The sequence below is a fragment of the Lissotriton helveticus genome, chromosome 2_1, assembly GCF_964261635.1.
Source record: "Lissotriton helveticus chromosome 2_1, aLisHel1.1, whole genome shotgun sequence".
In the NCBI taxonomy this organism is placed as follows: Eukaryota; Metazoa; Chordata; class Amphibia; order Caudata; family Salamandridae; genus Lissotriton; species Lissotriton helveticus.
The window spans coordinates 225,392,781-225,408,314 of NC_136059.1; the positions used below are offsets into that span (position 1 = coordinate 225,392,781).

Consider the following 15,534-nt stretch of genomic DNA (forward strand, 5'->3'; position numbering starts at 1 on the left):
CTTTCTTATTCCGCTCCAGCCAGCGCAGATCTGGAGTGAGCAGTACCTCCAGTCACTTTTTCTTGTCAGTGAAAAGGGAAGTAGAGCATAGGAGTGAAATGAAAAGAACTTATAGAGCATACTATACCCTGAGGTGTCAAAGCACTATAGGTAGGCAACCAAAAATCGCCCCGGAAATGGCTAAAGGATATGGGACGAGAAAAGACATGTTTTAAAGAGTTTTTAAATACGGCAAGTGAGTCAGCTTCTGAAATATGGGCAGGCAAAGTATTCCACTGTTTGGCAGCCACCATCAAGATGGAACGACTTCCCCATCTGGCCTTCCGAAATCTGGGAACCAACACCTTATTGTGGAGTGAGGATTTGAGTAGCGTACTAAGGGTTAACCAGTGGAAGAGAGAATTATGTTGGCTGGACCCTTTCTGATGCAGGGCTAGAAAGGCCATACAAAGAGCCTTAAAAATAATCCTCTTTCTGATCGTAAGCCAGTGAATGGAACAAATCCGTTACTGACCGAGACGCACCTCGGGATGTTAAGGGTAAGTCTGGCAACCATGTTCAGGGAGACTTGAAGTGTGTTAAGACAATAAGCATTAATATTGAGATAAACTGAGTTGCAATAATCCAGGGGTCTCAACCTTTTCTGTAATAAGAGCTACTTATGCTCAATGAGAGCCATCATGATCTACTATTATTATTTGTGTTGTAATTGTGACCACATCACATAAGATTGCATCAGCGGCCTACATAAGCTTGTTTATTACCAGCAGTGATCACCTCAGTGCATCATGCATGGGTTCCAGAGTAATGTGAAGAAAAATCCTTTAAAAATGTGAAATGACTCTACCTGGATAATACATAACAGCCATAACTGCAAAGCCTGTGTACCAAGTTAATAATATTAGTAATACTTCTTCACAATACATGATTTATCACTCAAATATCAGCTTTAAACATATTTTAGAAACTCAAAAATGTATTTCCTGACATCAGGTTATGAGTTCTGAAAACAGACACATTTTTTGTCTCAAGCACACCTTTCAATTTTGGTACACACATATTAATTCAAACAAGCAAAACCTTCTAATTTAGCAGGCTGGGCTTCACACAGGAGAGCTACTTTCAAGTAGTTGGGGAGCTACCAGTAGCTCACGAGCTACTCGTTGGAGAAGCATGCAATAATCCAATCGCAAGGTGACTGGTGTGACGATGACTGATTGGCGCAGTTCCACTGGGATAAAAGGGAATATCTTTCTCTGGTTCCTTATGATGAGGAAACAGGTGCTAGTAGTGAGACTGACTGAGTATTAAAGCTCAAGTTATTGTCAAATAAAACACCTAGGTTTTTGACTTATTTGACGAGAGTGGGAAGAGGTTTATAATCTTCCGGCCACCAGACGTTGGACCAAATAGACTTCTGAGTGCCAAACACCAATACCTCTGTTCTATCAGCATTTAATTTTGGGGCTTGTCTTTTATCCACCTAGTAATACTAGACATAAAATGACTGAACTTCTCCGCTACAGAAGTCAGGTCATTGGAAATTGGTGCGATCTGGGTGTCATCTGCGAACGACCGCACCTGGAACCCAAAAGAGCACACCAATGCAGCCAGTGCAGTAACATACACGTTAAAAAGAGTCTGACTGAAGGACGGGCCTTGGGGCACCCCCAAGGAAGGCTAAAGGCTTCCGACTTGAAACCCACCTGCTCACAAGTTGCACTATGCTGGTAAGAGAAGAGTGGATGATCTTTAGTGTGGACCCACGGTCAGGCTGCAGACATTAGATCATACACACCGGTGAGACGGTGTTGAGTGCTGCAGACAAATCAAGCATCACCAGAATGGCCGCCCTACCCTCATCAACCTGGTGTTGGATGCTGTCTGCAGCCACAATAAGAGCAGACTATGTACTGTGGCTACTCCTGAAACCGTATTGTGAGGGGCCAGGGATGTCATGATACCCAATAAATGTAACCAATTCCTGGTTAACAAACTTTTTAAGAATCTTAGCCGGCGCTGGTAGCAGGGAGATAAGGCGGAAGTTTTTCAGATCTGCAGGAACTGCATTAGGTTTATTAAATAGCAGAGTAACGATTGCTTCCTACCAAGGGGTGGGAAAGACTCCGAATTGTAGCGTAAAGGTAAACATATTCTGCAGAAAATCGGCAATTGGTTCTGGGGTCAGTTGAAGTGTTGGAGGCAAACAAGTATCATACGGAGATCCAGATATAACGCTCAACAGCAAATCTGGTTTGATGCAAAGAGATGAGGGAAAATTCACTGAGCTCATTAGACTGAGGGCACAAGGTGACATTTTTGGGAAGGGACTCACTTTCAATTGATAAATTAAAGTTCGAGTAAATATTCAAAATGTTATCCGAAAGTAAAGTTCCAATCTGTCACAGAAGTCTGGGGAAGAATTTAGCATGCCCTGGGAAGAAGTGGTGGACAGATCTTTTACTACTTTAAAAAGTAGCTTTGGGGAGTTATCTTCACACTGGTGGTTGGAGTTTCGTCTTCCGGAGTTCTGGATTGCACAGGTAGAACAGAGGTAATTAGGCCCACTAAAGGGACAGCAAGTCTTTATATAACGATGAGCACTCACAATTTGAGTATGAAAATAATTGTGCATATATAATAATGCTGAGTAACCCAAAATCCATATGGATCACCTGAAATGCCAATAGGTTGTGTGGGTAACAAACCGAAGAAGTACACAGAGCCCTTCTCCATGCTCGAGAGTGCCATAAGATGTCGGTTAGAGCTACTTCTGATTACGTTTAGGTGTGGAAGACCCAAACCTGACAGATAGGTCTTCTTCATAGACTATGCAGGCAAGCAGAAGGAAACACTAAGGAAAGGGAGAGAAAAAAGCATAGGTTGAGTAAACAAAAATATGGTGAGCAAACTGAGCGCACAGGGACCATACAAACAAGTAGTTGTGAGGCAACTTATTCTCCATATACCGCTGCTTAAATTATCCTGGATACAGTCCATCTGTCGTTTATTGACTCACCAGGAGCACTGAGCCCCTGTATCTCAGTCCCTGCTGCCATTGTCCTGTATTTCACAGTCTCTAGCTCTCTAATCTCAAACTTTTGTTGTGTATTCCTATTGTCCTTATTTCTTGCCTTACACCTTGTGCTATTTAAAATGTGTGCTCGCTTAGCAGACATATCTCCTTATAATATACTGTATTTTGAACATTTGCATTATGAATTTTGACTTACTCTGACCTTTTCTTGACTTGCAAAAAGAACCGAAGACTCAGTCCCACTTTAGTTATTCCTGTGTGCAACGGTCACTTGAGCCAAACAGTGTTGATGTGCTTTATTGTAGCTGTTGATGACTCATGTTCTTCTCAAAAGCGTGGTGTGAACAACGATTTGACCTTCAAATAAGCATCTTCAAACTGCCATTTTTGTGTAGTCTTCACTTTAGTAAGTCGAGTGGAGATAACATCATGTTGAATGGACTCCATATGTGCTTTTACAAATTGTTTTGAAGTGTATCATCCCAAATGGTTCAGTGGAATCGAATCAAAGTCCAGCTGTACAAAGGGTTTTAGCATTTTCAAAACATACAATTGGGTAACTCTTAGGACTAGCAAATGCTAAAACCTTTTTCCTCGTGTACAAAACCCAGTTAGTGATTCAGAAACGTTTATCTGAATCGCTAAATGGATTTAAAAATGGATGCCAAATTGCAACTTGCAAGAGGAATGTTTAGGGCATCTCTTGCAAAATTTTATATTCGGTGTATCGATTTCTGGTTGCAAACCTTTCGTATGTTATCGATCTCAAAATGAGGTTGGAACTGATTGCAAACGGAAGGGGCCTTGTTTGGACTCTTTCCCTTTTGGGAATCTGGGTGGCATCTTCGGGGGCGAGGGGGCAGGCAGTGGCCCACAAAACCATTGCCTGCTCTTATTGAACATTTACAAAACCGAATTTATTATATCTATCTATCTATCTATCTATCTATCTATCTATCTATCAACTACAGCTGTTTTAAACAAAATCTGTTTTGGAAAGCAGTTATAGGGGTGGTGGTCCGCCGCCCCTTGCATACCACCCACCATACCAGTGGAAGTAGCCAATCACAGGTGGGCCACTGGTTATCACCTGCCTAATGAAGATTAATTAGGCAGGTAGTTCTGCAATCTCCTATGAGTTAGTATTTTGTTAACTAAACCATTTTTACACATATCGGTTTGCAAAATCAGATTGCATTCACAAAATGTCCCCATTTCACAATTTGCGACCCCTTTTTGTGAATATAAACTTAGTACATGTAAATGTAAATGTAAATGTACAGGAATTTATATAGCGCAAAAATCACCGAGCGGTTTCTAAGCGCTTGCTTAGGGAACCCGTCCTGGTATTCCCCTGTGAGATAACCCCGGCAGGGTATCCGCAAGGTGAAAGCCAGGCATCCCACCGCGAGGGGCCGTTGTGGAGATTAAGCAAGCTATTGCCCAGAGTCGCAGAGTGTGAACCCGTGAATCAAGTAGGCACCGGAGCGAGAATTGTCAAGTCCATGGACATTTTAGGACTCAAGACCCCGCTGAGCCAGGAATTGAACCCTGGTCCCAGGCTGACCTCTGCTTCCAGGTCTGCCTCCTCTAACCAGTGAGCCACACTTCTCCACTACATCCGGCTCTATGATTTGTCTCCCAGAATACACTTACATTTTTAAGATGCCAGTGCGATCCCAAAACTGAAAGAATGATGTCCTAGCTAAATGATTAGTGGTAGCTTTGATGTCAGTTGTAATGCCCTCTTAAGGCAATACACACCCTCTCATGCTTTCCGTTTGGTGTATTGATGTGACCCTTGCTTACTCACCAACCATCCGTTTTGTCAGTGTATTTATCAGCTGTGACAAGAGTTGAAAGATTTCTGATTGAACACAAGCTCTGGCTAGTAAATCATAAAAGAAGGCCGGAGTACGTTTTATGATTGGGAGGCCATAATTGTGTGAAATTTTAAAAACGAATTCATAAGTTAATTTCTTACTAACATATATTTGTGTGAGTAATCCGTTGTTTCTTATTATTTAAATTGCTGTTCTGTCACATCCAAATAGAGTAACATAACCATATTTTCCCTCAGTCCGCTACCCACAGTAACATCTCCGCCTCCACCGTCTAAAGGGAAGGAACCTGTAGATGGCGAAACTCTCGAAGTGAGTACAAGGTTTCTTCTCATTATGTATGTTTCTCCATTTGCTTGGGTTAGTCCCTTTGAACTATTCTTGAAATAAATTGTCATTCACATTTTTCGTCAACCTAGATTAATATCCCTTCCACATCTTCAGGCTATTCATTCTGTTAGTCCTTCAGGGAAGTCCTCCCATTGCAGTGCATGATGGTAAAGCTTCCATGCACTCTCACCCTGTGGCCCAACTCCCACCAATTCTTACACTCGAACACCCTCTAATATCATACCTTGTACTCCCATCTAGACACCTAAGACCGCTTTGCAGCCCCACCTCTTCGAAGACAAGCGTTTCCACCACAAATGACAGGTTCAAGAAGGCGAACACACATGGCCAAGGCCTCAGGCTCACCCCACAAGCCGGTGTGCACACGATGGTCACATGACATACCAACACTTCACAGCCCCAACCACTTGCGGCAGGTTTCAGTATGCCTATGTGTGACATTTCTATGATGTGTGGTGTTCTTGTGTGCAATGAAGATTACTGAGGGAGGGGGCACATCTGAACATGCAATAAAGATTGCTGACCGGTTGGGGAAATCTAAACCTACAGGAAGGTGGTAATATGTGGCCATTCCTTGCATAATGATACCCAGCCCTGGCATAATGCGTGCACTGGCATAATATTTGTAATTCTCGTATTTTTTCGAATCTCTCTTTGTGTTTTTCAGTTGTTCATCTACAAAATAGTCAGACCTGTATGTTTTGCCAACACTTGTTTAGTGAAACCATATATTATACGCAATCTGCTTGGCGAGCTGTTAGATAGGAATCCGTATTACAAATCCTGATCGTAATAAAAGAAAACAGTGCAAATCCATTGCTTTAATAGAGGTTAAAAGAGCATTTTGCACCCAATATTTAAAGCAGGTGCAAGAACAGCCCCAGCCAACTATAGGCTGATTGCCCTAATCGACGTCGAGGCAAAAATTTACGCATCTAATCTCCTCAGAGATCTGGAAGAGTGGGTTAGTTCCAAACATATCCTTCCTATTACCCAGACGGGGTTTAGGCCCAGAACCAACACCACGTGTAATCTTCTAGCACTAAATCTCCCTGTCGAAAGAGCAAAGGAAAGGTCTACGAAATTGTACACCTGTTTCGTAGACCTGAAGGCGGCGTTCGACACTGTCCCAAGGGAGATCCTATGGCCAAAGATGGTCAATTGGGGCACTCCTCCGAACCTGTTACGAGCAATAATAGAATTATACACATCCACCTGGGTCAAGATCAAATTAGGCAATGGAGATAGAACAACAAAAAAAATCCCCACCCTAATCGGCCTGAAGCAGGGATGTGTATTAGCCCCAACCCTTTTCAACATCTTTACTGCCGACTTTGACAAGTGCATCGCGGAGACACAAAGTGACCCGCCAAAGTTAGCTCAATACAAAATAAGGAGCTTACAGTATGCCGACGACATTGTTCTCTGCAGCCAGACCCCCAAGGGTCTCCAACGCTCCATCACAAGACTGCACGATTATTTCTCTGCGAATGGCTTGCAAATCGCCTCGGCAAGGGCAACAACCCTTTAAATGGCACATCGCGGGCAATACCATAGAGTCAAGTAACTCGTACAAGTATCTGAGGGTAGTGGTCGATTCAAGCTGGTCACTTAAAACTCACCAACCAGTCAAAGAAACTACGGTTTGCTCTAAAGTTACTGAAAACAAAATTGAAATGCCCATCCAACCTGTACCTCTTGAAAGTGATTGAGGCTAAGTTTCTACCTTCCCTTACGTACGGTTCGGAGTTATACAGAGGCAAATATGCAAACTTCTTGAACTTACAACAGTCAAATCTGTTTAAATACATCTTTCAAATACCAAGGTTCGTATCACAAGCGCAAATACGCCTGGAATTCGGGCTTTCAAACAAGCACCAACTTAGGCAAGCCGGAATACTAAAAATGTGCTGGAAATTTAAGGGCAGCAAGTGAGGACACACTGATGGGCCATTGCTGGTGCGAAATTAATAACCGAACAAACGAAAAAAACGTATGGAAAACATCTTTGGAAGACGCACTGACACAACTTAACATGCGAGAGGCATGGGATACAAACCTCCCCTTCATGGCCTTCAAAAAAATAGCCAACAGTATAGCAAAACAAAAATCCAGGATTGTCGACAAAGCTGCCCTCGCAAAGAAAAAACATGGCTGGACGGTGCTATCCACGTATGAGAGAAGTGCCCCACAACCCTACCTAGTCAATTATATAACACCATCCTCACAACAAATGCTCCTACGCATACGCCTGGGCACCTACATCACAAAGGATCAGACCCCAGCATGGAAGCAAACATGCACAACATCGCTATGCAGACTATGTGGCCGTTCTGAAGAAACACTGATTCACATTCTGTGCATTTTTCCATCATTGGCTAGTCTGAGACGTTACTACCTATAACAAATATTCCGTTCTTATCAAATCAGAACATGCAGGCCTGCCGTCATGTTGGCACTGAATAGTTGCCAGTTGCAAACGGCCTGTAGGGCCTCCAAATGTTTACAGAAGGCGAGCCTCCTAATCCAGAAAACTGAAAAAATGGTGCAGACTTATTCCGAAGGACTGACATGTTAGGAGAGGCACAGGCCGCAGACGACGTAACACTGTTTTTTAAAAAAGAACTTGTTTTTTTTATTAAAGAGTGCAAACACATTTTAACCAAGGCTAGTTCGTATACTATTCTGTACTCAATTTTGTAAAGGTTTTAATTAACCATATGCAATAAAATATTACTTACTTACTTACAGGTTAATTGTCTAAAACATTTGCTCCAGTCCGTATTTCAAAACATTTTTTCTCCTTGGGCAACAACGGATTGAGGAACCAGAGCTAAGTCATTTTGATCAATGTTTTAACTAAGAAATCCTGTATAATGAATGTCTTTTTTATTAGGGCAAACTTTTGTTTTAGAATATTTTTGGTACTTTTGTAATAGAAAGTAGAACATTCTGATATTGCCTCAATCTTGGTCACATCTTTCACGTTTCAAAAGTGGGGAAAGTGTGCTTCCTGCTTCTCTTAGCAAACAAACACACTTGTTGTGTTATGAATTCCGGTTTCTCCATGCTTCTACATGATGCAAAACCTTAGCATAGAACATACTGCAGGAGCAATAAAAAATAATGCAATTAGATATGCCTTGTTTTTTTACAATATGCTTCCTTAAGATGGCCACTTAAGACGCAATGTTTCTTTAGAGTAGATACTTATCATCAAATCTTACAAGGTATTTATAGTGGTAGTTACTTGGCACACACCTAACTAGGGAGTAGAAGGGATCTGAGCATTAAATCACTGAAAAAAATTCAAGAAAATTGCCCTTTTCAGTGTATTTTTAAATGCAGATAGCAACATTACTTGTTGCCTGTAGTTCTGAAAATGCTCCCATCATTCTCTTCCAGGGGATCCTCATCAATAGTCATAAGCATTAGAATATTCCCGCCCATGTGCGGGACCCCGGAAACACTATATTATATGTGCCCCACATATATATATATAACATGCAATAGCAGCCAATAAAAACAGAGCTGAAATATGCTGTGTAGAATTTCCACCATACATGTAATAATAATAAGCATTAGAAACATGAGAAACAACACAAAGTTTGTTTTAGAAACTGTTTTAATGCTCAGAAAGCAGTAGAAATTCTTATAACTCACTGGAAGCATAGAAAGCTCCCAGGCTGCATTGCAAACACACAGTCTAAAAAGACTGAAAAGCTAACCTGTAGCTACATAGCAATAAACTGACACCGTGCCTTTAAGGCACTCATGACCCCCAGTATCCCATCATGCCTCAGGGGTGACAGTTAGGTCAGTTGTTCTTTCCGGCTCCTTCAGAGAAGGACCCTGGTTACACAGCTCCACTAATTTTCCTGTTTTTTGACAGAAAAACTCTTCACTTTTGACAATTTTTTGTTCTTACTCGACATTTAACATCTAGTCAAGTAAGATACTGTCTTTTTCAGTCAATTTGGGGAGCATTTTCTCCTGAAAATGCCTTCACTTTTTGACAAATGCCCTTCTTGTGGCAACAAGAAGGCCAAGTCAGACAACCACGACGTCTGTATCCTGTGTCTGCCTGAGGAACATGATCCAGGCACCTGTCCTCATTGTGAACACCTGTCAGGAAGAACTTTAAAAGACAGGGAGAGGATTCGCATTTATGGCCTAGCTCATAGGTCATCAAGAGGAAGATCTCCGGTGAGGAAGGGCTCCAAGAAGACTCATTCATCTTCCAGAAAGAAGTCTTCATACCCCTCACCCTCAGCGTCGGGCTCGGCGCTGAGAAAAGAACCACCGGTGGATCATTCATCGTCTAAACTACCGTCGGCGGCGGGCTCGCCGTCGAAGAGAAGACCAGGTACGTCGACGACGTCGAAGGATCCAGTTCCATCGTCGAAATCCCTTCCGTCGGCGTCAACAGGGCGACGTCCGTCGTCGAGGAAGGGAACTCCGCCGCCGTCAACTGGGCGACGGTCGGCGTCGAGATCCAGGACCCCTCCGCCGTCGTCAACCAGGCGACGACCGGCGTCGAGGGAGGTCACCCCTCCGCCGTCGTCATCCAGACGTCGACCGGCGTCGAGAAGTGTGACTCCTCCGCCGTCGTCGAAGAAGCGACGTTCGGCGTCGAGGACCAAGATCCCTCCGCCGTCGACAGGGAAGAGTCGATCGGCGTTGAGGATGCAGTCTCCGTCGGTGTCTCGTCAGCTCTCGGCGTCGAGGGTGTCCAATACCCCTCCACCGTCGTCACACAGACATTCGACGTCGAGGCAGAAATCTCCGTCGACGGCTGATCATCACCGTTCGACGTCGAGAGAAAGACCTCCGTCGACGATTAGACATCGTCACTCGACGTCGAGGCAGGGTGCTTCGTCGACGACAGGACATCGTCGTTCGACGTCGAGACTTCCGTCGACGACTAGGCATCGTCGTTCGACGTCGAGGGAGAGGGCTCCGTCGACGGCCGGTACTCACCGTTCGACGTCGAGACGTGGAACTCCGTCGGCGGCTGCTCATCGCCGCTCGACGTCGAGAGACCATACATCCTCGCAAACCAGATTGTTTGATCCGCCGACTCCCCGAAAGCACTCGACCACGAGGGAAGATCGCTCGGCGTCGAGATGTGGTGATGGTAACGGAGTCAGCTTCCCGTCATTCCACCTCAAGGTCCTCTGGCTCCTCAAGTACTTCTTCGAAGTCCAGAAGTCCAGTACGCAAGTCACCTGAGCGTCGGACGGACCCTTGGGCGGATAAAGTCAGACTTTCACCTAGATGGTATAGGTCTTTGGATCATTGGAGAGATTCTGGGGCTGCAAAACGTATGCAGGACTACGCCAGCTCGCAGCACAGGTCTCCTCTTCAGGATCTAGTGGAGGAGATGGACAAGCATAGCCCTCCCAGGCGCAAATCTCCGGTGAGAGCACCAACTAGATCTCCCAGAAGGACCCGATCTCCCAGAAAAGACCTGAGGTGCCGGGTTTTTAGGAACCCGGTGGTGCCAGGGGATAACACCCGATGACCTCTGAGTTCTCCCTTGTTCCGGACCACAGAAACAATGAGTCTTCTAGTCGCAGTCAGAGATCAAGTTTTATTGGTAGCTACCAAGTAACACGTGTCCTAGAAGCATGACAAACACGGGTCATGTATTCTCAGGAGACTGTACGTGTTCGTTTTTACAGAACCAGTCTTCTCCTTTTATACAGAAATAATGGCTTCAAGCAAGAATTCTTGAGTTTATGATATGGCTGTAAACATATTTCTGTAATAATACAAAGTGCGGCGTCACGTAAGCAAACCCACATTTTAGATGTCCAGTTTGTGACAGATTACCCAGCAAGATCCGGGACTCCCATCAGATATCGATGAAACACCAATAAAGGCAGGTACCACCCAGTCATAAAACTGGCCATAAAGAAGAAGTATGGGCAGGTGCATGTTTGTAGAAAGCATGTTCTGTATGGGGTGAATGGTTTGTGGAATGTTATGTGTCGATAGTATCGTATTCGGCCACTGGGCGGGGAGCCGCCCAAACAGGTTTGGCTTAAGGCAATGGAGTCAGTTTGGACAGGTCAGGGGGAAGTCAGGGAAGGTGGACGTGTCCTTTTGGATCAAGCTCGACCTTTAATTGACTTAACATGAGGGCAAGACGTAAGATGGATGCCGTTCACAAAATGGAGTCTAAGGGATTGGGACGGAAACTACGATTTAGGGGTGTTGGCTACCCTCGATTGTCACGCAAATACATAGGAATGATGTCCTAATCATTATCGGTTCACGGACACTAAATTCGTCATGGTACGTTGATATTTTGTGACACGGGTATTGGACCTCGATATTGGGATAACAATAGGGTCCAGATTTTCAGAACCACAGACCCTCCTTTTGCCGTTATGTAAGGCAATAACTCATGTTAATCCGAGTCCAAATCTGTATGAAGGAATTCGTGGAGATGCTGCTGTAACATCATCCTGTTGCTTAGTTCGTCCCTTGACGCAGGCTTCCGTACACATGAAGTAGCACAGAGGCCACAGAGTGCAGGAGCGCACTGGACACATAGGCAGAACATAAACAGAAGTGTTAAGATCATCCCAATGAAGATTAGCGTTTTCCATCCCCAGGCAGCGATCAGTCCCCAGAACCACCCTAGCAAGGACCAATCCCCTTTCTCAACGTGAAGGGAACCAGATATTTCATGTAGTTTAGAGATGGCCTGGTATACTGTCGGTGCATTATCAGGGATGAATATGCAACAACTGGATTGGATGACCCTACACACACCACCACGATCGGCGAGTATGATATCAAGGGCAATTCGGTTCTGAAGGGTCATAAGTCGATCCGACTGAAGCTCTGTTGTCAAATTGCCAAGTGCTCCGGCCGTTGTAGTCACGGCGGATTCAACTATCCTAGCTAACTGGCGAATATTCCTGCTGTTCACCATAGGCCCCCAAAATGGCAGAAAACCTTTTGCGAAGTCAGCGAATTCCTGACCCGCGGTGTCATCTTTACTCACGACACCTCTAGCTGTCCTTGTCCGATGGTAATCTGCTCGGGCCGTGTAGGTAGGAGGCAGCAGAAATGAGATGAAGCACGTGCCTGAGAAGTCAGGGGGTAACCATGTAAAGGCTTGGTCGTGGCAGACGAAATACGTGCCTTTGGCTGCTAAGAGTATAGGGGAAGTTCGGGAGGCGAGCACATATGTTTCTGTGCAAATGCTCTTTCCTAACTGTGCAGTGGGATCTCTACCAATACCTTGTAAACATAGGTGACCTCGGTGGGGCACTATCCAAACTGGGCGGGATTTCTTTGCTGCCTGGCTCTTGATCAGGTAAACGCCATGTTTGGTTACGTTCCAACGAGTGTATGGAGTCAATTCATCTTTGGGGATAGTCAGATATGTGTCGAACTCTCTACTCATATTTCTTATCCCTGCTATTAGTGCCTTGTTACTGGAATGGCTTTCAGTGGAACGTGTCTGGTATGGTTCTGGGGCGAATAGGAACATGGTCTGGAAAGCCCACAGAGAACCATAATAACTAAATGGCCGGATGAAGTATGGGATACCCTTATCCGTCGTGTGCGGCATGAGTCCGCATATCCAACAGTTTGATGTGTTCATTATAGACTGGTGTTGGTGTAGGAGTTGGATGAAAGAGTTATTTACAAATTCGAGCCTTCTGGCAGACTCGTGTTCAGGTAGAGGGTGAAAAGAATGTGGGGAGAGAGTGGGAGAAGGCGTCGGCAGAGTGTCATTTGAGAGTAGGGAAACTTGAAATACGAATAGAGCATAACCAATCAAAAGCATCACAGTGCTACACAGCATTAGAACACATATTATTAAAAATCTTTTCTTGGACAGTATAGTACACAATTGTTTTTCAAAGTTCGTAAGCTTGACAGGTCTCTCTACCCTTGGAAACTCCATCCTCTACATGCTGCCCGCGGTGGTAGGTTGATTCTGCCAGGGAGCGCGCTCCGTTCGGTCCGGGGTGACTCCCTCGGACCAACCAGAACCGTGGACCTAAAACTTCCTTGGTTGCACTCCCTACACTTCAACCGCGACCCTAGCAGCGGAACCGGATGGCGGTTCGAAAATCAAAAATGAGCTAGTTCCCTGGGACGAGAGAGCTGGAAGATAAAAAATAGTTCTTGGGGGAAAAGGGAAATCACATTAGATCAAGGTTTTATTAGTCCCTGGGGCTGGATCTTAGGTTGTATCGTTGCTTCTCAGGTACGGTGTGGTCTTTAAACAATGTCTTAGGTTCGGTAGTGTCCAATTGCATAGATGGTGGCACACGTCCTTGCAAAATACGATCACTCTCCTTTTCGGTACCAGTCTCTTTTAAACGTGCATCGCTGAAAGGGATGAAACGAGGTACGGATTCAGTCTTAGAGTCGGCAAGTCCTTTATCGACCCACCGGTCGTATGGAAAGGGCAGAGGGACCCGTTTGCAATGGGTCCCATGCACCCAGTTCTTTTTGCCGTCCACCCGAACCGCTGATCTCGTGGAAAGAAGTACCAGGTATGGTCCGGTCCACCTCGGCTGTCCGTTGTTGGTGCGCTGGAAGTTCCGCACCAGGACCCACGAGCTGGGTTCGATGGTATGACCTGGATCGTCAGAGGCTGGCGGAGAGGAACTGTGAAACCTGTTGGTGTAAAACACGCAATTTAGCTGTCAATTCGCACAAATAATCAAGCAGTACGGGGTGTTCTATTTCACGGAGTTTCTTTGGTCTTGGCACGCCCCAGACGTTGGCTGGGCGGCCAAACACGATCTTGTGGGGGCTAAGACCTAATCTGGAATGGACGGTCATCCTAGTTGACAAGAGTGCTAGGGGTAAGGCGTCAGGCCATTTAAGACCTGTACTGGCTTGGATCTTGGCTAGCTTGAGTTTCAAAGTGCCATTGTAGCACTCTACTAATCCAGCTGATTGGGGGTGATTTGCAGCTTGGAATTTCTGGTGTATGCCTAGACACTCACACACTCTCTTCATCACTCGTCCTATGAATTCACTTCCATTATCACTCCAGACAATTCTAGGCATACCGAATCTCGGGAAGAACTCTTTGACAAGGGCTTTGGCAGTTGTCATAGCAGTATTGTCTTTAAGGGGGTACGCTTCCACCCACCTTGAAAAAGCGCAAACAACAACGAGCACATACTTTAGATTGTTGCACCTTTCCATGTGAATGAAATCGAGCTGCAAAACCTCGAACGGATACGTAGGAGGCGCAAAGTGACCAGCTGGAGTTGGAGTTCCTTTACCGGGATTGTGTTTTAGGCATATCATACAGTTTCTGACCACATTTTCTGCATATTTTGGGATATTGCTATTCTGCCATACTGGGGCCAATAGCTTACATATTCCTTTCGAACTGATGTGTGCCATGCCGTGAGCCATTGTTACTCCTGCAAGTACGTATGCATTAGGTAGTAGCCATCGCTGGTGTTCCGATAATTCGACCCAACAACCATTCGCATCCAATCTACCCTTACTTTCTCTCCATTCATTCAACTCATTCTCAGTTGCCTCAGCTTGTATGCATTTTATGCTTTCAATGGTGTCCTCACACATTCCCACATCAGCAGTACATCTAGCGGGACCTGCAACATACATTCGACTCATCGTGTCCCTTGCGGTCTCTTTCGCAACCTCGTCTGCAAATGCATTCCCGCGGCCAATATCGTCTTGAATTTTCTTGTGTGCACTGCATTTCATAATGGCAACTTGTAGTGGCATGGTCAGTGACTCAAGGAGCTCATTAACTAGCTGACCATGTTGTATCTTTGCACCATGTGAGGTAAGGAAACCACGTTCACGCCATAATCTCCGAAAACTGTGAGCCACGCCAAAGGCGTATTGGCTGTCCGTGTACACATTCACTCGCTTTCCTTTTGCTAACACGCATGCTCTGGTAAGTGCAATAATTTCCGCAGCTTGTGCAGAGTTGTGGGAAATACGTGCGGTCTCTATAATGGTGTGTAATGTTGTTACAGCATATGCGGCAGTCGTATCACCATTCGGTAACTTGAAACATGAACCGTCAACCCATAAAGTATCATTGCATTCAGGAAGGGGAGTGTCCTGTAAGTCTACTCTCCCTTTTGTCTCTTCTTCTGTCCTAAAGCAGCAGTCATGTTTATCACTCTTGTCTGTTCCTGTCGGAATGGGTAATAGCGTTGCGGGATTCAGTGTATCACACCTCTTTATGTGGATGTGACTTGCTAGCAACGTCAGTTCGTAACTGGATAGTCGAGCGCTAGTAAGGTGTTGTGTCTTCGTCCTGTTTAGTAAAAT

General features: G+C 45.0%; 1 protein-coding gene across 2 annotated transcripts in view; it reads left to right on the forward strand.

Moving 5' to 3' along the window:
• The window catches only part of PIK3C3 (phosphatidylinositol 3-kinase catalytic subunit type 3), an 875,540-nt gene that overhangs the window by 379,432 nt on the left and 480,574 nt on the right, over window positions 1-15,534 (forward strand). For both annotated transcript variants that reach the window (XM_078674734.1, XM_078674732.1), the window contains one exon: window positions 5,118-5,190. In XM_078674734.1, coding sequence (XP_078530860.1) covers window positions 5,118-5,190 — 73 coding nt within the window. The remainder of the gene's footprint in view (window positions 1-5,117; window positions 5,191-15,534) is intronic.